Source organism: Colletotrichum fructicola (assembly GCF_000319635.2).
Source record: "Colletotrichum fructicola Nara gc5 chromosome Unknown KSG_Nara_v1_contig05, whole genome shotgun sequence".
Lineage (NCBI taxonomy): Eukaryota > Fungi > Ascomycota > Sordariomycetes > Glomerellales > Glomerellaceae > Colletotrichum > Colletotrichum fructicola.
In genome coordinates, this window is record NW_027094055.1 from 1,959,894 (window position 1) to 1,987,701 (window position 27,808).

Consider the following 27,808-nt stretch of genomic DNA (forward strand, 5'->3'; position numbering starts at 1 on the left):
GAATAGATATATACATTAAGTCTTCTTGATAATCACCACCCGACTGTCGTAGTCTCCCTCAAATGCGTACTGAACCCCAGTGTTCATCAAAGTCGCGCCAGAGTAGGTGCCGTTGCCGTCCAATGAGTACGAGGCATTTGGGTCCAATCCTTGCAGACGAAGCCTCGGCAGGGCGTGGTTGTACCAGGATCTGACCTGGTAGTAGAAGAGAACAGCCTGCGACCCGTCCTCAGAAATGACCAAGGCAGCTGGCCAGTTGGACTCTTCAGGCAGGTTCAATCGCCACAGGTCACCCCCGATCACAATGGGATTGACCACCTCATTGAGAGCCAGCAGTTCGGGGATCTGGACCTTGTCCTCATCAGAGATCTCAGCTGGGTTTAACTCGAGGCCGAAGGAACCGCCCATCATGGCAACGTGAGCACGGAACTTGATAGGGATTGTACGCGTGGTTTGGTGGTTGGGCACCGCTGAGACGTGGGCACCCATGGCAGCGAGCGGGTAGGCGAGGGATGTGCCAAACTGGATGGAAATGCGATCCAGAGCATCGGTGTTGTCGGAAGTCCAGATTTGAGGGAAGTAATGAAGAACACCGGAGTCGAAGCGGCCACCACCAGACGCGCAACCCTCCCAAAGAACATCTGGGAAGCGGGAGGTGAGGGTCTCAAAGACGTGGTACATTCCCAACATGTAGGAGAGGCCGATTCCAGGGGTAGGTGTCTCGTGGAAACCTCTATTGTTGTCCCATTTGACATATGTGACGGGAGCGCTGGAAAGGATACTCGAAACTGATTCGATGATGTACTCCTGGACTTCTGGAAGAGCCACGTTGAGGACGAGCTGGTTCCGTCGGATCGTGCGAGGGTACGGGCCCGCGTGGAGGGCCCAGTCAGGGTGCTCATGGTAGAGAGTCGAGTTGGGATTGACCATCTCGGGCTCAAACCACAGACCAAACTGCAACTTGTCCGAAGAATTGGTAACTTGCAGATTCGTGACCTTGGTCACAAGAGCAGGCAGGCCATCCGGGAAGCGAGTGGGGTTGACTGTCCAGTCTCCAAGACCGGCCGTGTCGTTCAATCGGGGGTACTCCTGGCCGAACCAGCCGTCATCGAGAACGAACAGCTTGACGCCAAGTTGTGCAGCCTCCTGGGCGAGGTCGTAGACGGTGCTCTCGTTGTAGTTGAAGTAGAGTCCCTCCCAACTGTTGAGTAACGCCGGGCGAGGCTCGGTGACGAACTTGCTTCTCATGAGGTGCTTCCGATAGAGTCGATGGAACTTTCGAGACATGCCACCAATTCCTGTGTTGGAGTAGATGGCGACAACCTCAGGCGTGGTGAGAGTCTCTCCTGGTCCGAGCGGCCAAGAGAGTTGGTAAGGGTTGAAGCCGATCATGGCCCGAGTGAAACCTTGAGATCCTTTCTCGACCTCGGCGGAAAATGAACCTGTGTAGACTAGGGAGAATCCCCAGGCTTCACCCTGAGACTCGGTTGTATCTGGAGAAATAAGTGCCAGGAAAGGGTTGTGGAGATGAGAAGAGTACCCGGTTGTGCTTCCGAACCTAGTTTCGAGTGGAGTCAGCATACCTCACTTGGCATACCACTATCGCGTAGCTGAGACTTACCCTTGCGTGCCGTAATCAATCTTCCGGCGGGTTCTCATGGCCTCTCGCGCCCAGTCTCCTCTCAGCTCAAGGAACTCCATGTCGTCAAATGGCAAGTCCACGCTGAGACTTGCAGCCTTCTCCACCGTGATGTTTCCCTGGCCCTCATTGGTGATGTTGACGCTCCGCACAATGGCATCGTACTTCGGGAAAATTGAGTAAGAGAGATCGACAGCGATTGAACTGTAATTGTCGAAGAGGGAAACGACCAACGTTGAGACGTCGTTCTCAGTCCCAAACGTGGACGGAAGCCCAGGCAAGCCAGGCTTGCCCTGGACGACCCTGTGAGATCGATACTGGAGGTCACTGACGGTATATCCAGCTGTCTCGCGAATTTGCAGTGCGGGGACCCTGAAGTCCCCACGACCAAGATCAGGGTACTCCCGTCTGACACGGCCGATCATGTCCACCCATCCGTTGACCTCTGGAGCAAGCATTGCCATACTCTCAGTAGCCGAACCTCCGAAATGGTCGGTGAGAAGATCGCCAGTGAGCTCATCCACGTGAAAGCGGTACGACGTGTGGTCACCATTGAGGGCAAAGGACGTGCCATCAACAACGATTCCTTACCAAGGTCAGCGTTGGTGGACTTGAGTTGTCAATAGGTGTGGCTTACCATTCGCGGAGGCATTCTGGGCTGATGTCTGACCAACAAGCACAGTTGCGGAAGCAGCCAAGGCAAAATGCCTCAGCCAGTTGTTACCGGCCATGTTTCGAATCACCAATGACAATTGGATGCCGGATGAGCTCGCCAGAGAAGTGCGATGTTCTCGAAAGTCCTGGCTTCCATTTGACTTTTTCACGGCGGAAGAACCGGTATTTATGTCACTTTCTACCTGCATATGCGGCTCGTCCGGGTCTCCAAGAATCTCGTGATGCATCCGCTCAAGTCACGACCCATCGTCAAAATTGTCGGCGGTTCCCCTCTCAAAGATCAGCAGGGCAAGAAAAACAACTCCTCCAACATTGCACCCGAGAGCCAAAAGAGTAACGATCAACCTGCAGGATTAGTTTTCCGCAGCTAACCCGCAGTGCCAGAAGCACCGGATGCAACGTTCGGCCGGATCACAATTTTGGGCAACATGCAGCGCCAAACCCAATCCTGTTAGTTGGAGATGAGGGGTAGCTAGGCCGGGGTAGCACGGCAGTGGAACACTGGGGAATGGGGAAGATTGGTGGGCGCCCGGCCTGGGGTCAGTCATGTTTATTCTGTGTAGCCGGGGAACTGTCCGGCAAACACTCCGGGCAGCATTCTCTACGTAGTCGATCATCCGATTAATAGAGAAATTCAAGCTCGAAGCTGAGCACATGAACATTTGCTGGCAATTGACTGAAGTATTGAAGAACATCTCGGGCGCAAAGAATGTTCCTGCTTCGCATCATTCACCGGTGAAGCAATTTGTTTCTCGCTGATGCCGATGATGACCCCACTGTTGTTAGTGCCGCCAAGAAGACCGTTGGTCTGATCCTGATCGCGGAACGTCATCGTGGGGTTGAGTGGTATAAAGTATTCCGCCAGTTTTCCGCCGGCACCACTACTACAGGAAATCCCCACTGATGGTAAGCTCAAAAGGCGGAGTAAGTATCTGTTGATTGGCCATTTGCGAAGTTTACCCCAACCTCTTTCATATTGTTTGTTCTCGTATGATTTTCTAGAATCATCATTGGCACCAAGAAGGACGGTCTATCGTGGGTCGGACTGATCTGGGTTTTCGTAGTTCGGTCCTATTGTGGATTCTTAGAATGACGATATGAACAGAAGGCTGTCATTTGGCTGGTTGCAGAGTAGTCACGCTGACTCAAGCGAATATTTTGCGGAGATGTTTATTGTCGTCAATTGCCCCCCCGGGAGAAAATAGCACGATTGGGTTGCGTGGTTCATGTCGGATCGTTCCCACAGGTCTATGTGAAAGACCATTGGACGCATCTATCGATACAACCAGGCATGGGCATCCATTGCTCAATGCGTTATTATGAATGTTTGTTTGTTTGTTTGTTGTTTGTTTTATATTTAACGCCGTGGCGGCAAGGACGCAAACGCCCTTGCGGCAGACCTCCCGAAGGGTATATGGCGTGGAGGGCCGCAGGTTCTAGCTATATACTCTAAGCACATGCCGCTTCCTAACGTCCTCCAAGTGTTGCCCGCAGGCTACTACGTGTTCCATCCTTCCCTAGTTCCCACTGGTGCCCTAGTTCCGTTATAACATTTTTTTTTTCCGGTTGCTTAGAGATAGGCTGCAGCCTATCTCTTAGTACGCGGGCAGATCTTCTGAAAGAAATCTGTCACGCTGAGGAAGGCATGAAAGCCTTCTGAGTCGATGATTAGCCCCTTAAAGTAGCGCTCTAGAGAGCCCACAGGTCCTAGAGGCTCCCGCCGACTATAAGGGTGGAGGGTAGGCCACCGTTGCCTCCTCACTAATGTCTTTCGGCAGTAGACCAGGTGGTCCACCTCCTTAGCCTCCCCGCAGGAGCAGGTAAGTAGTGCTTCTGTGTGGTTGAAGCGTTGATGATATTGTTCAAAGTCCCCATGGCCCGATCGAGCTGCTAGGAGATGATGAAGGATAGCTCTTGGTAGAGCTAATTCAGGAGGGCAGCCAAGGGTGGCCTTCAGCCCTAGCTGGGTATAACGGGGGGATGCCTCTTGCTTCCACCATTTCCTATGCTGGTGCTGTTTGCGTTCTTTAGCAAGCCGCTTAATCCCTGATAGGATTGGCAGTAAGCCTCTAGGGACCGGCAGCGTTGTGCCCTCCTTGGCTAGGCTGTCAGCCTCTTCGTTTCCTTTTATCCCTTGGTGCCCTGGGGACCAGTGGATTTGTATAGTATATATCCTGGCTGCCGCCTGAATCTCTAAGAAGGCAGCTTGAGAGGAGTCTGGGGTTCTACTTTGAATCCCCTGGATAACGCTCGTGTTATCGATACAGATGTGTATAGGCTGGCCTTGGGATGTAAGGAGGGCCCTTTGGAGCCCTGCCCTCGCCCCCTCCGCCTCGCCATCAAATACTTCTGCAATGCTGAGACGGCCACATCCTTGGGCTATCCGTCTATTACTGCGATAGATAACAAAGCCGAACCCTGTAGCCCCTTCAGGGGCTTTTGAGCCGTCTGAGTAGATAACTGTATGGTTATCTGGCACAGTCTTAAGCCAGGCCTGAAACGACTTAGCTGCAGTCTCCTTACTTTGTCCAGCTGTAGGGTCATGCGGTCCTAGGAGGTACTGTGGCTGTAGGAGCAGCGGCCTTGGGCACTTAGGTAGGAGAGCTGCTGTTCTTTGAAGCCTTGTTTGCTGCCGTCCTGGCTGTGAGAGCCTAGGGACTAAAGGGTGCTGTTGGTCAACCTTCCGTAAGCGTGCGGCGAAGCGTAGGCGTACTCCCTCAAGGGCTACTTTTGCTGTAGGCAGGCCAGCATCTCGGAGGAGGCTGCTAGTTGGCGTGGTCTTCCAGACAGGTAGGATGGCCCTCGCTGCTGCTGTTATAACCTTCCCTGCCCTCTTGACCAGGCCCTTCTGCCCTGTACTAACTGTAGCCACCTGGTTGGCAGCACTGCTGCCAGCAGTAGTAGTATTGCTTCTGTTCCTGGCTGGTCTACTTAAGCCTGCATACCAGGTCTCGGCCCCATATAGGGCTGTTGGGAGGACGCAGGCAATAACTGCTTTCCGTGCAGCAGCTGCTGGGAGCCCCCCTTTTGTGTTTGATAGGTGCTGTAGAAACTGCACTGCCTTTTTTGCTGCTGCTGCCTTTGTTTCAACGTGGTGTCGGAAGGTGAGGTTCCTATCAAACCAGACCCCTAGCCATCGTATAGGCTTAGTTGAGGCCTTAATAGTAAGGTCCTTTGCCTGTATATCTGGTAGGTCTCTTGACTGGTTATGTTTTCTGCTAAAGTGGATTGCTTCACACTTAGCTGGGTCAAACGCAACCTTATTATCAGTGCCGCAGTTGAGGATCTGAGTTATCTCCTGGCTGAGGGCTGCAGCATTACCCTCAAGGGATGGGCTAGAAGCCAGCAGGCCTATATCGTCTGCATACCCAAACCGTAGCTTCTGATCGTCAGCTAGGATATCAGCTATATATAGCAGGAAGAGAATAGGGGATAGTGGCGAGCCCTGTGGCAGCCCGCAGGTAAGAGGAAAGTCCTCTGTAGTTGTGTCCTCTAGCCTAACCCGGGCAGTTCGGCTAGAGGTGAAGGTGTATATCAGCTTGATCAGACTGCTAGGCCAGCCCTGCTGTCGTAGCCTAATAATAAGTCGATTTCGTAGGACAGAATCAAACGCCCCTTTGACGTCCATTGTGGCTAGTGTTGCCGTAAGCCCTAGATCCAGAGCCTTCTCGATCTCATGGGTAAGACAGGTTGTTAGGTCGACTGCTGCCCTCCCTGGTAGGGCTCCAACCTGCTGTGGGCTGGCAACCCCTTCTAGGATAGTAAGATAGGCCATCCTTTTTGCTATCAGCCGCTCTAAGCCTTTGCCTAAGCAGGATAGCAGGGATATCGGGGGCCAGGACCCAGTCTTAGAGAAGTCTGTTTTCCCTGGCTTCTGGAGCATAACAACCTCTGCTTTGCGGAAGGTTCTTGGGAAGTAACCTGTCTGAACGCAGGCCTGAAAGAGCTGCTGTATAGGTGTAGCTATAAGGCCCCAAATAGATTGTAGTAACTTTGTAGTAATCCCATCAATCCCAGGGGTTGTAGCCTTTGTGAGAATAGCCTGGCGTACTTCTTCTATGCTGACTGTTTGCTGCCAGGGTATTAGACGCCTTATTACTATAGGAACAGTGAAAGGGTTTCCAGGTAGGTCATCTGTAGCGTTAAATCTCTCTAATAGGGCCTTCCGTAAAGCCTGGGCTTTATCGTAGGGGTTGTTGATTGCCTGTCCATCTACTATAAGAGGCGGGGCCTTTATAGCTAGGCTAGACTTACGCCAGCTTAGGATTTTGTATAGTTCCTGGTTAGACCCAGCCTCATTAATCTTTGTAGTCCAATAGGCTTGCTTAGCCTTCCTAACTGTAGTTAGAAAGGCCTTCTGCTCCTCGAGGATAGGCGGTGGTAGTACCAGTCCAGGATCCTGGGCTTGTCGTTGCCTAGCCTTAATAGCTTCTCGGTGGGCCACTGAACACTTCTCTGTCCACCAGGGAGCTCCCCTACCCCGGTTAGTCCGTTTCTTCCCTATAGCCTGAGTAGCTGTAGAGAGGAGGCTGACTAGTTGGATAGCTAGGGTATCTATTTCTGCTGGAGCAGGTATATCCTCTAAGGTGGGTAGGGCTGGGAGCCCTATCTTTACCAAGTCAGCAAGTCGAAGTAGGGCTGAGTCTGGTACTGAGAGGTGACTAGTCTGTCGCCTCTGCTCCTGGGTGTTGCCTAGTGGGATGATAGTTGTAATAGCCTGGTGGTCAGCCCCTGGATGTAGGTGCGGGATGATATAGGCCTCTGCAAAGGGGATATTTGAGAAGGTAAGGTCGAGTGTATGCCCGTGAGTATGGGTAGAGGCCCCAACTTCCCCGATGAAGTCAAGATTACAGCCTTCAGCCCATTCTGCAATATCATCTCCTCGATTCCGGCTTTGGGAGCTAGGTTCCCAAGAAGAGTGGCGGGCATTAAGATCCCCAGCAATAAGGGCTCTCTCTGGCGGTTGATAGTTTAGGAGGATGTTTGTTGTATGGTTTATAGGTTCCCCTGGTGGCCTGTAGACGTTTATAATAGTAATATTGCCAGCCTTGATCCATAGGATATCCCTTGATTGGGTAGTTCTTTGTTGCTGTACTTGTAGCCTTACACCTTTTCGTATATAGGACATAACCCTAGGCCTTGTTTCCCTGCTGTTCCAGAAGTCAACTGGCACATAAGAGTTATAGCCTGGGTGAGTGTTGATTTGCATCCTATCTCTATAGCCTATCCAGGGCTCCTGGATCAGTACTATATCGATCTGATCTGCCCAGCAGAGCTCTAGGAGAGCTGTATGAGCTGGGCTTATCTTCCCCACGTTACACTGGGCGACCCGTAGTACCCGTGGGGGAGCCGTCCTGAGCCTACTGCTCCGAGTCGAGGTCGAGGTGGGTGTAGGCATTAATAACGTTATAATCAGGCTTCTGAGCTACCCGCTGGACCCTGCTGCTTGAGGTAGATGGGGTATGCTGGGTAGGTAGTGGTGGTAGGATAGGGTTGTTGTCAGAGACGTCTGCTTCACCCTCATTCTCATCCTCCTCCATACTGCTAGAGCTTGCTGTATCGCTAACGTCCGCTACGATGATTGAGTCCTGGGTAGGGGTAGGGGCTCGTGGTCGCTTAGAGCCAGGCTGAGGGCTCGTCAGGCTGTTGCTAGGTTGCTGGGTGCTGCGGGCGTGGGTGCCGGCCTGGCTGCTCTGATAGAGGGCCTCATAGGCCTTCTGTCCGGCTTTACGGATCCGGGAGAGTTCCTTCCGACCTGGGAGGGTGGGGGAGCCGTTAACCACTAAGGGCCTTGCTGGGCAGTCCTTATGGTTGGCTTGGAAGGGGCCGGCGCAGTTAGCGCACTTCGGTCTGGCTATGCAGGGCCAGGTCTCATGGGAGCCTGTGGGCCTGCTGCAGTTGCTACAGAGTGGCTGTCGGTTACAGTATCGGTTTGAATAATATCCCTGGCAACCAGGGTCATGTCTGATGAGGGTCTTTTTCTTCTGGATAAGCTGAGATCTGCTGCTTTGGTTGAAGAGCCTGAAGGGTAGTACTTCTGCAGAGAAGGAGATAATCCAAGAGACCTCGTTTGTGATGGGGTTTATACCAAGTTGGGATTGTCGGGCCCGGATAGGCTTACATCCCGTCTGTGCAAAGACCTCCTCTTCAACCAGAGTGGCTGGGTCGAGGGCCTCACCATCAAGGGACCACAGTTTAGCAGGGCAGCGTGGGACAACGTAAGTAAACCACTTAGTAGGCGTTTCAACCTTATAAGCTCCCAGGCTGTCCGCTAGTTTCTGTCTGTTTGCAAGCAGGGTTTGCTGGACCTGCTTGTTCAGGGGTCTTAGCGAGTAGCCAGTTGCAATGTGGTAGATATGTGGGATATCTGCTAGTTGGAGGCTAAGGGCCTGGCAGACTGTACGGCGTAGGGTAAAAGGGGCATACTTCCTAGCAGCCCCTAGGCCCTCTTCAGGGATACGGGAAAAGACCCGGAGGTCCTCCTTCAGCTGGGTTAGAGCCTGGGGCTGGGTCTGGGCCTGGGCTTGAGGCTGGGTTGGGTTTCGGGTAACGTTACGGGCCGGGGCCGGGGCTGCAGCCGGTGCTGAGGCCGCTACATCAGCCCAGTTCCGACGCGGGGCCGGGGCCGCTGCCTCGTTACCCATGATTCTTTTCAAGGCTTGGATCACATAGGCCGTAGCCTCCTTTGCAATCTGCTTCCTAGGCCCCTCAAAGCAGGAGACCACATTATCCACAGACTGGGCGATAGCTATAAAGACGTCCTTCCGGGCTTCATAGTGCTTCGCTTCCTCATCCAGGGCTGTAAGGACAGCTCCAGTAGCTGTTCCAGTTATCGTCGTAGGCCCCTTAGCCGTTAAGGGGGCTGTCGTAGAGGCGTCGGGCTTGCTCCCCACGAGGCTGGGCTGGGATGGCTGGGCCTCGGTACCGCGGCGGCGTTTAGCCCTTGAGGTTGGGGACGGCTCCGGAAGGGTTCCGGAGCCTCGATCAGGGCCGGCCGAAGGGGCCGGCGGCGATCCAGGGCCCGCCGGAGGCTGTGAAGCCATCGCAGGAGGGCGCTGGAGGCAAGAGGTGAAGGATTTTCAGCTGTTAAGGATTTTGGTGGTATCCAGCGTATTACACTAACAGTGGATGCTAAGAAAAATTAGGCGAGAGGGAAGTTCGCGTTATTATGAATGAGAACAGACAGCTTCAGGCCATCTCTTCAGTGTCTGTTAGCCCGGATAGAGTTGAAAGCGGCGGTTGCAGTTAGTGACGGAGTTTAGGCTTTGACTAGACGCCTGGCGTTACTGGCCATTGATCTGGTAATGGCATGAACACGATGGGTATTGTCTTGAAAAATTACTGTTCAAAGCTTCATAGCGCGGAAATTATCCTTATTATAGCATAGAAATACTATAATTCGGACAAAATATGAATTCAACTAGGTAAGTATTGTTTTGTGTTTGGGCTAACTCTGCTTATGCAGTTTATCAACAACGACAAGACTCCACGTGAAACAAACGTGGAATTGAGGCATATTCCCATGACAACGACAAGTTCTGTGGTAAGCCGTAACATAAAATGAAACATCATCGTACTGCAACACAATACGAATATGCGAACGGAGGAGAGTCGATAGAGAAACCCATATAGAGAGAAGTTAGAACTAATGAGACTTGTTGGACAAACTCCACCGACAGGCCTTTCATTGGTATCTCCACTCAACGTCCTCCCAGCCCTGCCTTCTCGTCAACGTTGCCTTCTTCGACTTGCTGCCGTATATAGGCGATCGCAAGCCAGAATGCTCAAAGAGCATTGCATGTCCCGGCACCTGAACCCCCTTCACCTCAAAGCCGACGGCCAACACGGCAAGTGTTCCCAACAGCTCAGAGAAGGCAAAGTTACGACCAGGGCACAGATGCTTGCCACCACCAAAGGGGACGAACGATTCTTTGGAGCCCTTGGTGATCTCAGGAGTCGGCCTGAGCCATCTCTCCGGGTTGAAGGTCTCTCTGTCATCACCCCAGACCTCTTTTTTGTGCATGACAGAGGCGCTCCACTGAACCTCGATTCCCTTCTTCAGGAGGTACTCTCGTCCCGTCTCATGGTCAGTCAGAGTAGTGTCCTTGTTCATGACCATCCTTGCTCCAGTGACAGTGTTCTCAAAGCGAAGAGTTTCGCGGTAAGAGGCAACAAGGTAAGGGCACTTGTTTCCAAGTGCCATGACGTCGACGTTTGCGACGCGACGGCCGCCTTCTTCAGTGATGGTAATGACACCAGCAGTCTCTACCTCCTTACGGAGACGATCCAGATAATTTGGCTCAGAGAAGATGTTAACCAAAAGCCAGAACATTGACGGCGCCGTGTTGACCGTTGATGCAACGGGAAGTGAGTCCATAGCACCGATTGTCACGTCGGGGAGGCCGAAAGATCGCCAGAAAGCTGCGCGACCACGAATCACAGCTGAAACAGATTCTCCTTGGTCGAGCTTCTGCATGTAGAAGCCAGCCAAGCCCTTGACGATAGTCATCCTGGCCTTCAACGCCTTGCCAGCAATGATCTTGGTGAGCCATCCATACTGCAGCTTTCCGAGGCCAGTCTCATATTTCCTAGAAGAAAACGATTTAGTATACCATACAATTTTTTGAGACGTCGAGGAAAGTTACGTACCAGATAGAGTCAACCAGCTCGGAATTGTTGAACGGGCTGTGCTCTCCATATAAGGCCCGAGTGGTGGCGGTGCCAATGATATCTCTCGTCCAGTGGTAAAAGTCGCTAATCTCAACGGGAGACCCAGGCTTAACAGCGTTGAACCGGTCGCCGATGTAGTGCAGTGCGTTCAAGTTCATATTCAGTAAGTTGTCTCCGGAAAGAGCTGCAATGGTGATCTTGGAAATCTCTTCGATGGCGTTCTCCCGAACAAGCCTCCTCGTAATCGTCACATCAACACCCATTGCTTGGGCAATCTCCTCAATGCGCGCACCGAACTCCAAGGTCTTGTTGCGCATAGCGCTTTGGACCAGAGGTGCCGTGTTGATCACGTACATCTTTTTGTTAAGAAGGGGAAGGGTGCAGATAGGCAGCTTTGTGCTTTTGCTGCATGATTGGCCGTTAGTACATGTCATCGCCGCCGAGACATCACAGTATTGGAATTGTGGCTGTGGATACTTACGCGAGCTTTTCATATACTCCCGGGAACTGGGTGCGAACGCCGAGAAGATGGCCTATGATTGGCAAGTTGCCCTTGAGGACGGGAGGCTCGCGAGGGTCAACGGGCGCCGAAATCAGCTTGTCGATAACAAGGAGCAATGCGAAGACAACAGCAAGAGCTGTGGCAGCCAAGGAGACCGGAGAGCCTGAGGTGAGGCGCCCAAGCAGCGTCGCTGCAGCCGTCGCATCGATAGGTACCTTGTCCGCCATGATTGCAAAGAAGAGCGGACGAGCAATAGAAGAGAACAAATGTAGAGGGGAGGAGGATGGGAAACTGCAAGAGCTATGAGATGAGTGCCATCTGTAGGCCGATTTATATCAGTCGACCCGCCCAATGGTATTGTTAACGGCATCTGTCAAGCCAGCTTGACAGCATGCTATGCAGTACAGCAGTTCGGGCATTGAGTTCGGATGGTGAAACCTTCTCAGGCGTTGTGCCTCACTTCGGAGATGGGACCCTTACTGGCGGCTATTGCCAATTCATGGAATTTCATTGGGGATTACACTGAATGTCGCTAATCTGCCGCTGTTGGGCCAATTGAAGGCCCCTGTAGCGCTTGGCCAGTTGCCCAGACGTATCACTGCCACGGTTGATCTGGCCGACCGTTGCAACGCTCCGCTCTCGGTCTCGGTTTCGGGGTCTTGCGCAGTCACATACGATTCCGAGAGCCTGCTGGGCTGCTACGGTGTTATTTGATATAAGAGTTGTAGATGGAGAAAAGGAAAATGTAATGTAGAAACAAGCTAAGCGATTGCTGCATTCATTGATACCAAGCCCACCCATCATCTACACAGATTCATTGCTCATTTCAAATATCATGGCGACCATTACTGGACTGCGTGTCATTGTCGCTGGGGCGGCCACTGGTGTTGGTGCCGGCACCGCGAAACTGCTCGCCGCCCGTGGGGCCAAGGTTGTCGTAGCCGACATTAACATTGCCGCAGCAAAGGATGTTGGTGCCGAGATCAACAACGCTGGAGGCAGTGCGACCGTCATCGAGTTCGATCTTGCGGATGAGCAGTCCATCAAGAATCTCATCGAGAAGGGCACTGAGTGGCTGGGAGGGCTTGACAGCCTGCTGAACATCGGGGCCGATCTGAGCCCCAAGACTTTGGGCAATGACCGAGCAGTGCACGACATGGATGCTGAAATCTGGCATCGGACATTCCAAGTCAACACGACAGGTTACGCCTTGACGACGAAATATGCTCTTCGCAACCTGAAGCAAGCCAGTGGCGGTACCATCATCAACATTTCCAGTGTAAGTCCAATTTTGTGGCATTCTAGCTCATGTTGATGACTGACAAACCGCAGATGGGTGGGCATTACTTGGGTACTCCAGAGCCACTCCGAGTGGCCTACGCTGCTTCCAAAGCGGCCGTGCATGCCTTGACACGTCATACAGCCACGACATATGGCAAGGACAATGTCAGGTGCAACACTGTTGCTCTGGGGCCTATCTTGACTGAGACTCTCCAGAAGTCCATCAACGCAAGCCCTGCCATGCAAGAGGGCTTAAAGAAGGTGCCGCTGCAAAGGCTGGGGAAACTGGAGGAGGTGGCAGCTCTGCTGGCATTTATGATATCCTCAGATGCGGCATATGTCACGGGTGATATTTGGTCAATCAACGGAGGAACTCATGTCATGACCTATGCTTGAAATGATTGATTGAATGGAACTTCAACGACATAATGTGTACAGAACCTCACGCTTGCGAGAAATACGAGATAAATTGACAGCATGTACTTACGGATTATTAAAAGACAGCAGTCATCGACTAACGTCGCTCTATCAAGTGCTTTAATTACGGCAAGACGAAACTCGCACGTATTTGAGAGCCTCTGAAGGCTCATGCAATTCCAGAGTCTGCGTGAAATCTCAAATTTGGCCACACATAGGTTCGTATGCTAGGTTGCAAATGACACCACAGACGTTCCCCGAGGCAGTATTGTGTGAGTGTTGCTTCCACCTGGCTTCACCAACACATCATATTCAACCGTACGATGTAGGTAGAAGGTTAGACTCTAGCAAGCGTCCCAAAGGCAGACAATAGAATCTGTGGCTGTGTTCCCAGTGCACTGATTTCAGCGTTTCTTGGCTCAATCTAGCTAAAGTCATAGGTTCTTTGAGCCAGAATGTTAGTCTTGCTTCTCAACTTTGACGATCACCGGGACCAATGAAGGGTAACACCGAGAATCCAGTGAGAAGGCTGTGGTGGAGTTGTGCTCCAGACCTCTTAGTCTTTAGCTGTGAGAGGCGAGCGTTCCTCTGTTGACTCTAGCAAAGTGTACTAGGCATAAGCTTAGTGACATTTGGGAGGCGATGACTGAATGTTTCCACTAGTGGCCAGCCACGAGCTCACCCATTTTGGTAAAAGATGTTCCATTCATGATAGGAGCTGCGGCTGAGATGATTGAGATCTGCTAACGTCAAAATCCACTAGTTTGACGGCTGGATGGCCACCAGTCGCGACGCAGTATTAAAGCCATCGCCATGAGCGGCGTGGCGGGGAAGTTGAGTTGACATGCTTGTGGCGTTGCCAGCGCGAAAAATGGACCCTGGCGTCCATTGTTCAGCAGCTCGCTTTGTTCCCTATTGTTGAAGTCTATGAAGCATCAGACATAAAGCCTGTTGTCCCTTTGATGGACCTTCCAAGTCATGAGATTGTTCCATCGCAAACCAGTTCATCATCAATCATCCCCTCTCACCACCCAGCATATCGTTATGCATATTTCTCGCCTAAGTTTTGCCGCTATTCTTGCCTGGGGTTCTGCTGTGACAGCAGCCCCGGCTAGCCATTGCAATATAGTGGACACAGTCTATGCAATCTTGAGAGGGCCCCTGAGAGCCGAGGCATCCCAGTTCTGTCTGGGCTACCTCGGAGGTATGAAGACCACCACAGTAACAACTGTAAGTAGTTACACATGCGTTCTTTTCTCTGGTAAATGCTGATGTTGACCCTTTACCAGACGGCCACACAATCAGGTCCGGGTCGAACTGTCACAGTGACGGTGCCAGATCAGACCCAGGCACAAACTGTCACCTTGACCAACGTCAACCAACAAACGATGACCAACACAATTACGGGAGAAGGTTCTACTGCCACTGTGACGGTCACGGTCACTGCCGGAACCAAGACTATCTACCAAAAGAAGAAGCGTAATAACCGTCCTGCATGCCCGCCTGCTCTGCGTCTTTTCGCCGAGAGTCGTATCTCAAGTGCCTGCAGCTGCATCGCCCAACCTACCACTAAGACCATCACCGCCACTGCCAAGGTGACCGTATCGGGACCTCAAGCTACACAGACCGCCCCCGGGAAGACCGTCATTGTCACTGTTACTCAGACGGTTCAGGTCACCAGCCAAACACAGGTTACCAAAACGGTCGCCGGAGGTGCAGTCACGCAAACCGTCACCACCGCGGTCACCCCCATCCTCGTTAAACCCAAAATCTGCAACGCGAGAGGTCTACCAGGTCCAAACGCTTTCAACTATGACGCAAACTTCAACACCAACCAGGCTGACTGCATCGCCTCATGCAAGATAGATAATAGGTGCCTCAGCACTGGCTTCTACATCGTAACCGACCCTGGCAGTGGTACGCAGACTGGAACCTGCAGGAAATACGATAAGTCTGTCACTGATTCGGCGGACCTTGGTCCTGGATATTACAACTTCAACGACAAGGCTTGCTAAGCTGTTGAAAGATCCAATGACGAATTGCCTATCTCTTGACGTGCTCGGGGAACAGACTTAGATAGACGCAAGTAATACACAAGTCCCCTTTCTTACGAAACCCATCGGGATCCAGATGGAATTCCTGCTCAACATCCCTTTCCGCGAACCCTCTTCCGCTCAATCTTCCTCGCGTCTGCGTTCGACTTCTCTGATTTGCGCTTGGATTTCTCTCTAGCCTTCTTTTCGACGGCCTCGATTCTCGCGGGCAGTGGCTGAGGCGAGGGGTTGCCTGTGGAATCCCACATTCCCTCCCCGATCCACGGATTCTCAATGTAATAGTACCTGTACCAGCGCCCAACCCGGTAATTCTCCAAACAGTTTCGCCAATACCGTTTGTTATCACGACTAGCCTCGTGCATCTCATTTTGCTCCACGGTCAAGCCGTTGAGGGCCCTCTGCTCAGCGTCACGAGCAGCCTTTTCCTGGACTCGTCGTGCCTCCGTTAGTTTGGAAGACGGCAAGCCATAAAACTTGACAAGAATCTCCTTGTCCACTAATGAGTCTGGAATGGCGACATGAACCGAGTGGTGGCTGTTGAACTCGTCAAAGCCGTCCGGTATTTTCCAAAAGTCCTCCCAAATCACCAGATAGTTCGGGTCCACCCCAAAGAAGCCGGTCTTCACAGCCGTGTTAATTTCGAACAATGTTTCCAGGAAGGTTGCACACTTGGTGTCTGAAGAGCGTTCCGATCCTTGCAATTCTTTGATGTCAAGAGGCTGAACGGCTTGGACGTAGATTGTTGACCAGTGCAAACGGAAGTTCTTTCGCGACACGCCTCCGAAGCCCATGAAGTCCACGTCTGGGTCTCGACAGAATGGTATCAAGCCGACCATTTCAATCTTGAGCTCTGGATTCTGCAACCAAGCCGCCTCGTACAACTCGCGATCGGTGAAGATGAGATGTGGGGGTACCTGCAACGATGAAAGCGCCGACAACTTTGAGACAGAGGGCCAGAATAGGGATTGGCTCCATTCTCGATCGACCTTCCAGCCTGATGCGTCGAAGTATCTGATATGGTCTGACGCGCCCTGGGGTTCCGGGTTCATGATGCTGATGTGCTTGATCCAGGTGAGTGTTGCGGTGCGCAGCTCATAATCAGTTGCGCCAACGACATCCCATCCACCCAGGCAGCAAAAGGTGTTGCGAGACCAGAAGATTGGGGCTGACTCTTCATGTATCTGGCGATTGGCCAACAACAGGTTCGTTCCCTCTCTTTTGCCGCAATCACAGTCTGGGATAGTTAGGACGCCGTCTTCGTCGATGTCAATCTGTGTCATGAGAAACGGTGGAGGCTCCGACTTTTGAGGGTTGAAAGTCTTGAATCTGCAATTCAGTTTGTGTCTCTTGTCCCATAGCAGGACTGGATCGATGAGAACCAGTTTGTAAATCTGGTATCTAATGTCGATGGGGACAGTCAAGAATTCGAGTTTTCTTGGCCGGGGAACCGCCCATTCCGATACCTTCGGCCGGACACTGAATACGATCTGCGGCATCTTGAGAGAGATGGCTAGGGTAGATGTGGTATCGGGGCCTCTCGGTCAGAATGAGGAAATGAGTGGACTGGAAAGAAACGACGAAATATCTTCAATCCTCTACATGCAATAACACAATTTTGTATTATTTCACTTGCCACAGGCTTAACGTCAGAGTATTCTGGCACGTTCATGAATGTGTTGGTCGTCCCAGAAAGTAATACAGTGTGAACGTGTCTGTCATTGATGCTTTGAGTGCATTGATACAAAGATCAGGTCGCAATTTTCGAGCGCCTTCCATTTCAATTACAAAGTCGGGCCTCAATGCTCAGTATCCTCGTACGCTTCAACAAAGCAATTAGCTGGACCTTTCCAATCTTCTCTCCATCTGCTCAGTGGCGGGCGCCCTTCTACAGCATCGCCTGCGCTCCACAGCATTCTTGCTCGGTCTAGAGACTCCGTCACTTCATTATCCGGACAAAGAACCCAGAACTGGTCTTCTTGCATCTTCTTCTCCAAGTACTCCACCACCTGTTCCGGCCACCATGCACCATCAGGCTTGAAAAGACTCGTCTGAGGGATCCTCCCACCTATGCCGGTGTGAGTCCATCCAGGAACGAGAAGATGCACCGATACGCTTTCGGTATTTCGCAAGTCAAAATTGAGCTGCTCCGCGATGGAATTTACTGCAGCCTTAGACGCATTGTACGCAGGATAGCCGGGCGGATTCATAATGCCCTGCTTTGAGCCGGTGATGACTATAGCAGATCGACTGCCAGCTTCGGCGCTCGCTTTGACGGTTGGAAGGAGTGCGCCAATGCCGCAGACCACTCCAAACACATTGGTGTTGAAGGTGGTATGAAAGGAAGCCACAGAGTCAAAAGAGGATTCAGGCTTAATCCCTGCGTTCAAGACCAAAAGAGCAACACGGCCTGGAGGCTGGTCAGTAAAGTCCCCATAGGCAACCAACAGAGGATACCATTACGTACCCGAATATTCGTCATCAACTATCTTTTTCAACGCTACCCAGTCATCAGACTGACTGACGTCCATGTGAATTGCTTTGATGGATTGACCGTATGTTTCCATGACATACTTGACGGCGTGCTGGTCATTGTCGCAAGCGAGGACGAACATGCCTGCTTTGACACATTTTTGCGCAAGTGCCAGACCAATGCCAGAGGCTCCTCCGGTGATGATGGCGAGTTTTTCCTTACCAAACAGCTTCTCCATGATTTTAATCTGTAATTAAAGGCTGGCTTTAGAATGCTGGATCGAAATACCAACTTCACTCAGAAAGGGCGTCTTTCATAATCCAAGAGACTGCCCTGCTAGTGAATGCAGTGACGGAAGGCGACAGAGAGTCGCTAATAAGAGGCAAAGGATTACAAATCCATTTTTCCGTTGACAAATGCGCACACATAGAGATACAAAGTTTCTTTCATTGCGCCAGTAACATTGCGCTGAAGTCGTATCTTCGTTTTATTCCGACATGAGGCCGAAAGTAGGCCAGTCACTTGCGCCGGGAAATGCATCCATTGACAGAGCTCGGCCGATATTCCGGTATATATTTCCCGATAGCTGCAATCTAAGTGATTTCTGAGGTCCATCCATATGCTTTCCTGTACTTTCGTTACACCAAGTCTGATCCACTTCCCCTTCTTGTTTCTCCGTAATGGCCAGCGCTGTGGTTGTTGCGATCCACGAATCCATGTCTGTTTTGCGATATATGTCCATTCGGGCTCCCTTCATGCTCGATCTGACTTTCCTTCTTTTCTCTGTTCCTGGAGACTTGGGTAGACGGGCTACCATCGATTCCATACAGAAACCAAAGAACAACTCCAACCATCAACGCGCCACCAACGATGTTACCCAAAGTGACAGGGATGACTGATTGGTAGATGAATTTCCCAACGCCAAAGTTCGTCCCATAAAACATTCCAATGGGAACAAGGAAGAAGTTTGCGATCGAGTGCTGATAGCCGAGGCAAACACTACACAATAGGCGATAACTCAAAGTCATGTTGTGAGGCGTCGAGAAAGGAATTAGACTCACAACGCCCATATCGGTATCCAAATGCCAACGATCTTTGAAAATCCATCCCTGCAGCTTGAAGACATGAACACTGCCAGACCAACAAGCCAATTGCAACCCATGTATCTCGTAAAGTTATAGCCCCAGTTGATGTTCACTCTGCCCTCTGCCTGAGTAACAGCGTACGTGGATTGCGCATCGGACTCTAGCGCATTACTCCACCAGGAAAGGACTCCCGCGAAAAACAGACACCCTGCGAGGTTGAAGATGTAAGAAACTGCCCAGTTTCTTCCAAGGTCGTACCATGACGTCTTGCGTTGCAGGGTTGTATACATCATAACAGCCATGTTGCTGGTCACCAACTCGACATTGGTGAAAATCGTCAAAACAAAACCAATGGGAAAAGTAAAAGCTGCCACAAATGTCGTGAGACCCGGATCGGAAGATCGAAGGCTAGGAGAGCCGCCTGCGACCACGAGGTTGAAAAGAGATCCAAGGGAAATGAAAATGCCGCCTAAGAAGGATTTCATAATGAGATCGCCCAACGATAGCTTGGCTTTGGATAGCCCGGATCGAGTTATGATTTGACAGGATTCTTGAGCCGAGTGAGCATCGGCGTTTTCGTACAGGCCCTGCATGTTAGGATTAAATGAGGGCGGCCGTGTTCGGGCTTCCGCGTAAGGCATCGACATTTCAAACCGTTTCTTGTTCAGAGGCAGGTGCATTCGTCATGAACGATCTCGATCGGTAAGGGTTTAAACTGACTTTATAGCTACCACGGCGGCACGTTGCTCTTACGTCGATATAATGTTGCGGAGACATTAGAGTGGGTAGATGACAGTCAGCTCTACAATATCAGTTACTGATCATGCCCGGCCGGCTTATCCGTTCGCAACTTCATCCTAGATATGACCGATTATGAGTGCCGAGTTGAGACATCTCGATGTAAGAGTAGACTTCGCATTATGAGGGCGAAGCAAACAATTCGCTATCAATGAGCGTATGCCTCATTGAGAGAGAAGGAGGAATTATGGGTCCTGTCTCCGACCGAACGCCCGCCAGCGATCGGCTCGGCTTGGGTTGGGAAGAGAGTGGGCCCCGGGAAATCGGAAAATGCCCCAAGAATCCCCGATGAACGGCCGGTCCGGGCCTATTAGGTGGCTGAAAAGCAAATTCGGAAGTGGGGGCTGACGTTGTGATGTCCCTCACCAGAATATCTCGCGGTGACGTAGTTGAAAGACATTTGTCATCATCAACCTATCGAAGCCTCTGCACCATTGCGCGGGGAACTAGACTACCAATATCAAAATAAGTTCGAACAAACGCTGAGAATACCGCGTCGTAGTAGCAGTCACCATCGCGCTTTTAGAAACCACGCAATACCACTGAACGTTGCCCTCCTCTCTGCACGTCAACACTCCAGCCCCCTAACAAAAAGCACAATGGGTATCGAAGGAAAGAACGTTCTGGTAGTGAGTCTCAGACCAATTCTGGGACATCGTAATCACTATCTAACAGGGCAATATAGACCGGGGCCTCCATGGGCATCGGCGAAGCTATTGCTACGGCTTTGGCGGCCAAGGGCGCCAACCTAGTTCTTCTGTCTAGGTCTGAGGTGAGCCAATGTTCATCAAGGTGAATCTGGCAATTGTCAATTCGCAGGCTGACGGAGGCAATTCATAGCGAACCTTGGCCAAGCTTGCGAACAAGCTTTCACTCACGCACGGAAACCTCAAGATTATTTACCGTGCCGCTGATATTGGCAACTTCGACTCTGTAGATAAGGCCATCGCATCAGCAGTTGAGGCCATGGGGCAAATTGACATCCTAGTCAACAACGTAAGTAATCTGTCTCCGAGAAGTGGCAAAAGAAACTTACAAAGAATGCAAACAGGCTGGTCTTGCGTTGGGGGCCCCTGCGACGTTCCCCGAGCTGAAGATTCAGGATGTCATGACCATGGCCAGCACCAACGTCAACGGCATGATGTACGTCACGCATTCGGTCCTTAACAGATCGATGATGAAGGAGAAGCTCGGCAAAGGAGTTATCTTGAATATTACGTCCGTTACTGGCTTGGAAGTTCCGCCTTTCCCGGGTGAGGCGGTTTATCATGCCAGTAAGGCTTTCCAGGAGGCATTCACGAACTCGATTCGCAACGAGCTGGTAAAGACTGACATCAAGGTTTTGGCACTTCGGCCAGGTGTTGTCACCACCAACTTCCATTCCCAACGAGTTGGTCACGACAAGGAGAAGTACGACTCTTTCATCGAGGGATATGAGTAAGCTATTTTCTCGGATCAATGACACGCGAGGTGGCTTATAAGTTGATTCTAGTCCGCTCATATCCGACGACATCGCTCAGGCGGCTCTGTATATGCTAGACCAACCGCCCAACATCTCTATCAAGGCTTTGGATGTTGTGCCAACTGGTAGGGCTTGTTAATACCCCGCTCGAGGATCTCGATACTGACAAGATTCAAGCCCAGAGATCACTAAACGTGTTCGATAAAACATGGACCGACCGAAGCCACTGAACAAGTTCCCAACAGATGAGGCGCCTGGTACTTTAAAGGACGACATGGAATTAATCGCGACGGCAATAGCCGTTGGGAGGAATACAACATATTGTCTTCATCACAATTAGCGATAGAGTTTGAACACAATCAACAGACATTGAATTGACGGGTTCAACGTCTCTGTTATTATTTCGGCTTCTTTGCAGGGATAAGATCTTTTTGCACGGCACCACTAGCCTTTCGCAGTCTGACCCAGATCAACTTACACGTGTCTATGATGGAAGACGGCCTTTGTGTAAGGTGAGTAGCAAAATATGGTCGGACTGTCATCAAGTATCGCCATCCTGCTCAGAGGATTAGCGTCTCCTCCGCAAGGTTCTGGTCCCTGGCCAGAGCACAGGTAAAAGATCTGGAGAGATTCGCGGAGTGATCCCCAACTTGCAAGCGTCAGATGTAAAAGATAGGTTTGCGTAGGCGACCCAACCACCTCTGGACAGCGTTGGCAAAACTCTTCGAGGTTTTGACGCCTCTGATGTTGCCAACGTCGACATCGTGATACAAGGTGTATTCATATTTTGACAGCAATGGTTTGACCAGCCAAGGCAATGTGAATATAATTTTGAGAGACGCGCGCCATCATATTATTTGAATAAGCATGTTGCGGCACAGTCAAGGGGGCTCTCTTCACAATGATGATGATATTGTTGTTCGTTACAATCTTATTGTTTTCTTTGACACGCACTTCTTCAAGCGTACCTGCCTGGATTGTAATGAGCCTTCCATTGCTGCTTTCAACCCAGAACAAAGTCCTTCATACACGACGCATTTCCTTTGTTTGTTGGAAACAATGGCTACGCTCGCTACATCGGTGCCGAGCCGGTCTATTGCTGCCAACCACACAAATGAGCCGTCGGGGTTAAGGGGTGCTCGTCTCCGCGCCAAGATCTGCTTACTTGTTTGGTATTGGAGAACCCCTGCCAGTCAGTTGACGGAGGCAAGGAGGTTAGCGATGCAATTGCTGAGCAGAGGAGTGTGCATTTCTAACCGCATTAGTGCTCGGTCACTGCGGGCGCGATATGACTCATCTTCCTCTGCCTATCAGACGAACCTGTAACCGAGATTCCCTGACGTTTTGCAGTTGGAAATCATGTCATACCACGCACGAAAGCTGTACTTCTCTTGATTGCCCCGAAGCCGAAGGCGCCGCTTGATTCGTTTCGACGCTCTACCTCCACTTACATCCAAGGTCATGAAAGCCATACACAGATCGTGAAAGTGGACTGCTAGATCAATCTTTCATACCTCCCGCCTCTGAAAACCTTTGCCAAAACATGGCTGTCCCGTCTTGCTGTGTGAAAGCCTTCGAGTGGGATGGCACCCCCGTCGGCCGCATCGACAAGATCAACAATTTGCAGGTCTACGTCACCGGCAACAACCCTGATATTGCTGTCCTCTATATCCATGACCTTCTCGGATGGAGTTTTCCGAATGCCAGATTACTCGCCGACCATTTCGCCCGGGAAGCGAACGCGACTGTGTACGTACCGGACTTCTTCGGCGGAGAGACCTTGCCATTTGAACCCATTCTTCAAGGGCGATGGCACGAACTTGACCTAAAGGGCTACACCATGAGGAACTCTCGTGAGATCCGAGAGCCTGAGATCTCGGAGTTTGCTAGGACCCTGCGTCAAAAGTATAAAAAGATTGGAGCAGTGGGATATTGCTATGGGGGCTGGGCTGTGTTCCGTCTGGGCGCGAAAGAGCATCAACCTCCTCTGGTGGACTGCATTTCAACAGGGCACCCAAGCATGCTGACCAAGGAGGATATCGACAACGTCTCGGTTCCGGTTCAGGTTCTAGCCCCAGAGCATGACTATGTTTTCAACGCGGAGCTTAAGTCTCACTTCTTTGAGACCCTTCTCAAGAAAGGCGTGGCCTTCGACTACCAGCATTTCCCTGGAGTGGAGCATGCATGCTTGGTCCGCGGGGACCGAAAGAAGCCCGGTGAAAGAGATGCCATGGCAAGGGGCAAGAACTCAGCCGTCAGCTGGTTCAATCAGTTTCTTGGCTGAAATGAAGATTCCTGTTCTCCACGCAGCATCTTCACCTATTGATCGCGTACAGCAGGTTGTCTCTTATCATAAGTTGGGAGTCATTTGTTGGTCAGTACAATCGTACAGGGCAAAGACCCAGAGGGATTCAAATTGAACATCTACGTATGTATGTGTCATTCTGGAAGGACGTGACATAATTGAATGAACTGCGCAGAGATCAGGCTTATGATGAGGAGTGAAGACACACTCCCCAATGCATGGACAAGGAGATGGGCGCCATTAAGCATCATACCTTCCTCAGAGTATACTATGTCTCAAGGCCGCTGATAATATACAGTCATCTGCCGTCTAAAGCTGAAAGGCCCCTCACTCAGCACCGAACACGCATTCAACCCGTTCACTGGAGTCCATAGCGTGTACAAAGTTGCCAAAGGCCCTGTTCCGCATACGCCAAACCCACTTCTGACTTTGGTGTGTGTGAATCCATTTGGCACCGCGCAAGCCTCTAGTCCGTTCGTTGGCTTGCGTAAAGCGTATTGTTTGGCGAACCGACCGACCTCACAGACATTTAGAACGTCTCGGACAAAATTACCTATCAAAGTGTTGCAGTGCCCAAAACTTCTTGATTCCTGGTGTAGACTGCACCTGCGGGTATGTTACAGGACCAAAATCCGTTGATAAGCGGGTCTGGGATGCGTTAGACCTGCAGAAAGATGCACAAGTTCAAATCGAATGAGATGACTCTTGCCGATAGCTCGTTGCGACATGTCAACATCACCGGCGATGTGATACGGGCCTGATGGAGCGGGCGTGGAGGCAGACAAAGCTGCGAGAACCAGGAGGAGCAGGAACCTCATGCTGTTAAGGTTACGGTTTTGATCGGTGGATTCGGTCTCCGAATATTTGATATATCCATCTCAAGAGGAAGATCGGGGGATTTATATGTCTAATCATTCTCGTTGCAAACACAGTAGATCGGATCTGAATAGTTGCCTCTGCTTCCACAGCCTACAGCGGCTGCTTCACATGCAACAACAATGGGCTCGATTGCTGTAGCATGTATCGAAAGCTCTTCAATGTTCCTAATGCTCCTCGTAGGGCTTGGAATCGGAAGTATCGGCCTATCCCTACTTGACTCTATCTCCGAACACTTCTCTTTGATCTTCGAGCCTTTATCAACGAATGCGGTGCATCGACAACACGCCGGACAATGAGGCTAGCGCATGTTTACTTCAGCTGGGGCTGAACCAAAGCTCGACACGCATCGATTCTTCCGACATGTCAAGATCTTCTAACCCCGAAGGTTGAGCAGTAGATGCCGGGGCCTTTCCTGGATACAGTCACCTTTCTTGGAAGATGAAGGGCCGGTCTTCACACGTGGAAAAAACCAAGACTTGGCTTGGAAGTTCCAAATGGTAACTGCCAGCGATTAAATTGGCAGGCATGTTGGTTGATTACAGACACATGTTTATCTTGATGGCGCAGCAGTCAATTAGTAGAAGACTGTGAGGAGGTCGAAAGGTGATGTGATGAACAATTATTGGTGTCTCTGGCATCAGATATCACGTCTCTTGGATGAATTTTCTCGAAAACGGCAACGAGAGTGGAAGTTCAACGCGCTGATATCTTGCTGAGTTTCTCTGAAGTCATCTTCAGTTGATGTTAAAGCCTCTGCTTCCCACATCGAAATGACCTCCGAACTGCCCTCCGACCATGCCGTACGCGTGGAAAATCACACTGCCGACCCAGACTTGCACCTGGCCCGACTTGTACCGCAATCGCTAGCCACTCCATAATCACAGCATCCCCCACTGGAGCTGCACTCAAACGCATGCGTCGTCACACGCTTGGTCTTGACAGCATAGGTACCGGCTCCAACTACACAGTTGCCGCAGTAAACCCCCTGAGTAAGTCCGGTCACACATGCGCAGCCATTGTAGGTACATGCCCGCTGAGCTAACTCAGCAGGTATCGGCTCGCGGGCCTGGATGCTGGAGCCGTTGACTGCTGCAACGGTAGCTGAGATGAGCAGGATGAGAGACCCAGAACGCATTCCGACGAAATAACTTGCGATTGGCTGCAGTGTATACCATCATTAGCTTGCCTGAAGAAAGCATTGACTCGAGTTGTATGGTTCACTCACCGCTGAAGCGAGCTGAAGGGAAACGGAGTAGAGGAAGTCAACGTTGGAAAGTGTTTCACAACGGTCCCATAGGGCCTAGCTGATTGTGCCACAAATTCCCCATTAGCGGCTCGGAAAGAAGCGGTGGCCGAAGACTTTATAGACAACAATCATCATCATATAGTGATGATGATGGAATTGAAACGGTGGCCAGCCTGTCTAGACTCGTTCGACTCGATGCCCGTCTGACATCGTTGGATGCGACGTTGAATCAATGCACCCAATAGTTCTCTTATTGGGGAAGCTGGTTACTGCAGCTAGCCACTAGCTCATTCAGCTCTGGCTGCACTCGACAGAAGGAGCAAGCGATCAACCGTGCTTAACCCTGTCTCTAATGAAGGACCATGACAGGTTGGACCTGCTGACGTTTGTTTCGCTGTATGATGGGTGGCGTTGGCCATCCTCAGTCAATGGATGTTGTGATAGGCCAAAGGCGAGCCGAACACCAGCTGAAGAGGAGATGTCGGATACGAGTCGCACTCCCCCAGCTCTCGCCCCTTGGTGCAGTTGTGCCTAATGCTTGGATTCAGAGCAATTCGACAATGACGATTGTAACCGATGTGGTGGGATCAAGACTGTGGTAGTGTAGTAAATCGCGATTACACCGACCACTCCAAAGTATGGACGCCGATTAGTTACGGGTATTCGCGTGTTGAGGCCGGACTGCTGATAATTCGGCCGATCATCGCAAGAACGGCCATTGAAACCCCTCTCTCTTCCAGTGTCTGGGTCAGGCCACTGATCTGAGGCTTGAGTTGATCGGGGAACTCGAAGTCAGAATTGTCGGGAAAGGATATAGGTGTTTGAGAGGTAAGTAATGTGTAAGTCTCGTAGTAAACCTCGGCATCTTTCCATCGATTGGCGAAGCGAGACAGGGTCGACCCACAATCTTCCAAGGCCTGTAGGGTATCAGGAGCTTGGAACGCTGTGCTACGGTAGATATAGGGAGTCCCCCAGAAGCAAGAGATGAGAATAATTCCAACAGTGAACTGCTCGACAAGCTGCACCACTTGAAGTCAGCGTAACAAACATGATAATGATTTCGGGACGGCAATGGCAACCTACTGTGGTCCACGTACAGTACACCATAGGTCGGTGTTCCTGGATACGACGAAAGCACCTCGCATTCTCACTGGCTGCAGTCAAAAGAACAGCATGATCGTCAATGTTTGGGACGGCTAGCTCGTTCTGAAATAAATAGCAGATACAATAGTTGTAGAGCATCAGCATCGATAGCGGATGACAGTTGGTTGATTTGTCGGTATTGCTGGAGATGAGTGGAATCATTCCTTTCCATTGATCCAGTTCGGCCTTAATCTCGTGGATATTTTGAATTCGGTAATCGCTCTGGCCGTTCAGAGTTCGCATCTGCTTCCAGAACCTCCGTATCTTTGACTGAGTCCGACGAATTGCGAACAGATGCTCGAAGTTCGCATCGATTAGGCCGCCGTCGAAGGTAAGCCAGATGCTCTGGTTCCAAATCTTTGCACGAGTCAGTCTCAAATTCATTTGAGCAACGCAGGCAGAATCGGCACCAACCTTCTCATCTAGTACATCAACCAACCCATACAATCGATGAGGCCACGTCGAGGCTATCACTTCGTAGACTGAGTAACAATGTATGAGAAGCCCTCTGTCCTCACAAGTCTCCGGAACAGCTGGGGTGGTCGTGGCGTCCAGACTCGTAAACGATCCCGGCGCTTCGTAGTTCGACAATCTTCGGGCGATCTCTAAAGTCGATTTTCCGGTGTTGTCTCGTAGTTGAAAGTGATTCGGACTGTGGAGAGCATAGACTAGGAGCAAAAGGTGAGCCTTCAATTGAGCGCTAGGCCCCTGGAGAAATGCATCTGGCAGACAATGAACCACGGCCTGACTGTAAAGGGACGTGGACCGCGCGATGTGTGGGCACCCTCTGGTAGAGGGGCTTGAATAGAGAGCACCTATGGCGCATACCATTTGGACGAAGTAAGACTGATAATTGTTGGAGGGCACCTTTTGTTCGACGCACGCTTGGAACCATTCAACAAGGACGTTCTCGTCCAGAAACGACCAGTTGGGGTGAACGAGTTGGAAATAACAGGCTAGGTCGGCTCTTCTTAATAGCCCAATGTCGTCGTCAGAGGGTGGGTTGGGAAGGAATGTGTTATCGTGAGTGGCGGATGGTGTTTGGATGATGGCGATGACGCCATCTCGTGATGCTGCCAAAGAGGGCGAGCTGCGTCTATGATGCTGTCAACGATATGACACTAACATCTCCCCAGGCCGGCGAACTTACTCTGCATTGATTGTATGCATTCTCTCCATGAT

General features: G+C 51.1%; 10 protein-coding genes across 10 annotated transcripts; 4 read left to right on the forward strand and 6 right to left on the reverse strand.

Moving 5' to 3' along the window:
- Nucleotides 1-15: 15 nt before the first annotated feature.
- Nucleotides 16-2,370, reverse strand: agl2 (Alpha-galactosidase 2; the record flags this gene model as incomplete). The annotated part of the gene is made up of 3 exons (XM_066152143.1): nt 16-1,558; nt 1,622-2,225; nt 2,277-2,370. 3 exons carry the CDS (start codon nt 2,368-2,370, stop codon nt 16-18), a joined length of 2,241 nt encoding a protein of 746 aa, XP_066008490.1.
- A 5,304-nt stretch (nt 2,371-7,674) lies between these two features.
- CGGC5_v009235 (uncharacterized protein) lies at nt 7,675-9,357 on the reverse strand (the record flags this gene model as incomplete). The annotated part of the gene is made up of 1 exon (XM_032034701.2): nt 7,675-9,357. The coding sequence occupies one exon, from the start codon at nt 9,355-9,357 to the stop codon at nt 7,675-7,677; it is 1,683 nt and encodes a 560-aa protein (XP_031885961.2).
- A 641-nt stretch (nt 9,358-9,998) lies between these two features.
- Nucleotides 9,999-11,713, reverse strand: CYP7B1-0 (25-hydroxycholesterol 7-alpha-hydroxylase; the record flags this gene model as incomplete). The annotated part of the gene is made up of 3 exons (XM_032034703.1): nt 9,999-10,902; nt 10,964-11,389; nt 11,466-11,713. 3 exons carry the CDS (start codon nt 11,711-11,713, stop codon nt 9,999-10,001), a joined length of 1,578 nt encoding a protein of 525 aa, XP_031885918.1.
- Nucleotides 11,714-12,321: 608 nt separating this feature from the next.
- Nucleotides 12,322-13,163, forward strand: CGGC5_v009237 (putative short-chain type dehydrogenase/reductase; the record flags this gene model as incomplete). The annotated part of the gene is made up of 2 exons (XM_032034704.1): nt 12,322-12,765; nt 12,819-13,163. The coding sequence occupies 2 exons, from the start codon at nt 12,322-12,324 to the stop codon at nt 13,161-13,163; spliced, it is 789 nt and encodes a 262-aa protein (XP_031885960.1).
- Nucleotides 13,164-14,228: 1,065 nt separating this feature from the next.
- On the forward strand, nt 14,229-15,199 carry CGGC5_v009238 (uncharacterized protein; the record flags this gene model as incomplete). Its single annotated transcript, XM_032034705.1, has 2 exons — nt 14,229-14,414; nt 14,474-15,199. 2 exons carry the CDS (start codon nt 14,229-14,231, stop codon nt 15,197-15,199), a joined length of 912 nt encoding a protein of 303 aa, XP_031885959.1.
- Nucleotides 15,200-15,327: 128 nt separating this feature from the next.
- Nucleotides 15,328-16,734, reverse strand: CGGC5_v009239 (uncharacterized protein; the record flags this gene model as incomplete). Its single annotated transcript, XM_032034706.1, has 1 exon — nt 15,328-16,734. The coding sequence occupies one exon, from the start codon at nt 16,732-16,734 to the stop codon at nt 15,328-15,330; it is 1,407 nt and encodes a 468-aa protein (XP_031885958.1).
- A 300-nt stretch (nt 16,735-17,034) lies between these two features.
- ykvO (putative oxidoreductase YkvO) lies at nt 17,035-17,946 on the reverse strand (the record flags this gene model as incomplete). The annotated part of the gene is made up of 2 exons (XM_032034707.1): nt 17,035-17,645; nt 17,703-17,946. 2 exons carry the CDS (start codon nt 17,944-17,946, stop codon nt 17,035-17,037), a joined length of 855 nt encoding a protein of 284 aa, XP_031885917.1.
- A 2,244-nt stretch (nt 17,947-20,190) lies between these two features.
- Nucleotides 20,191-21,283, forward strand: sdh (Serine 3-dehydrogenase; the record flags this gene model as incomplete). The annotated part of the gene is made up of 7 exons (XM_032034709.1): nt 20,191-20,220; nt 20,277-20,363; nt 20,432-20,587; nt 20,643-20,865; nt 20,950-21,028; nt 21,084-21,178; nt 21,231-21,283. 7 exons carry the CDS (start codon nt 20,191-20,193, stop codon nt 21,281-21,283), a joined length of 723 nt encoding a protein of 240 aa, XP_031885957.1.
- A 1,313-nt stretch (nt 21,284-22,596) lies between these two features.
- Nucleotides 22,597-23,337, forward strand: tropI-6 (Hydrolase tropI; the record flags this gene model as incomplete). Its single annotated transcript, XM_032034710.1, has 1 exon — nt 22,597-23,337. One exon carries the CDS (start codon nt 22,597-22,599, stop codon nt 23,335-23,337), a length of 741 nt encoding a protein of 246 aa, XP_031885912.1.
- A 2,799-nt stretch (nt 23,338-26,136) lies between these two features.
- On the reverse strand, nt 26,137-27,805 carry CGGC5_v009243 (uncharacterized protein; the record flags this gene model as incomplete). Its single annotated transcript, XM_066152144.1, has 4 exons — nt 26,137-26,510; nt 26,581-26,983; nt 27,455-27,722; nt 27,777-27,805. 4 exons carry the CDS (start codon nt 27,803-27,805, stop codon nt 26,137-26,139), a joined length of 1,074 nt encoding a protein of 357 aa, XP_066008469.1.
- Between the last annotated feature and the right edge of the window lie 3 nt (nt 27,806-27,808).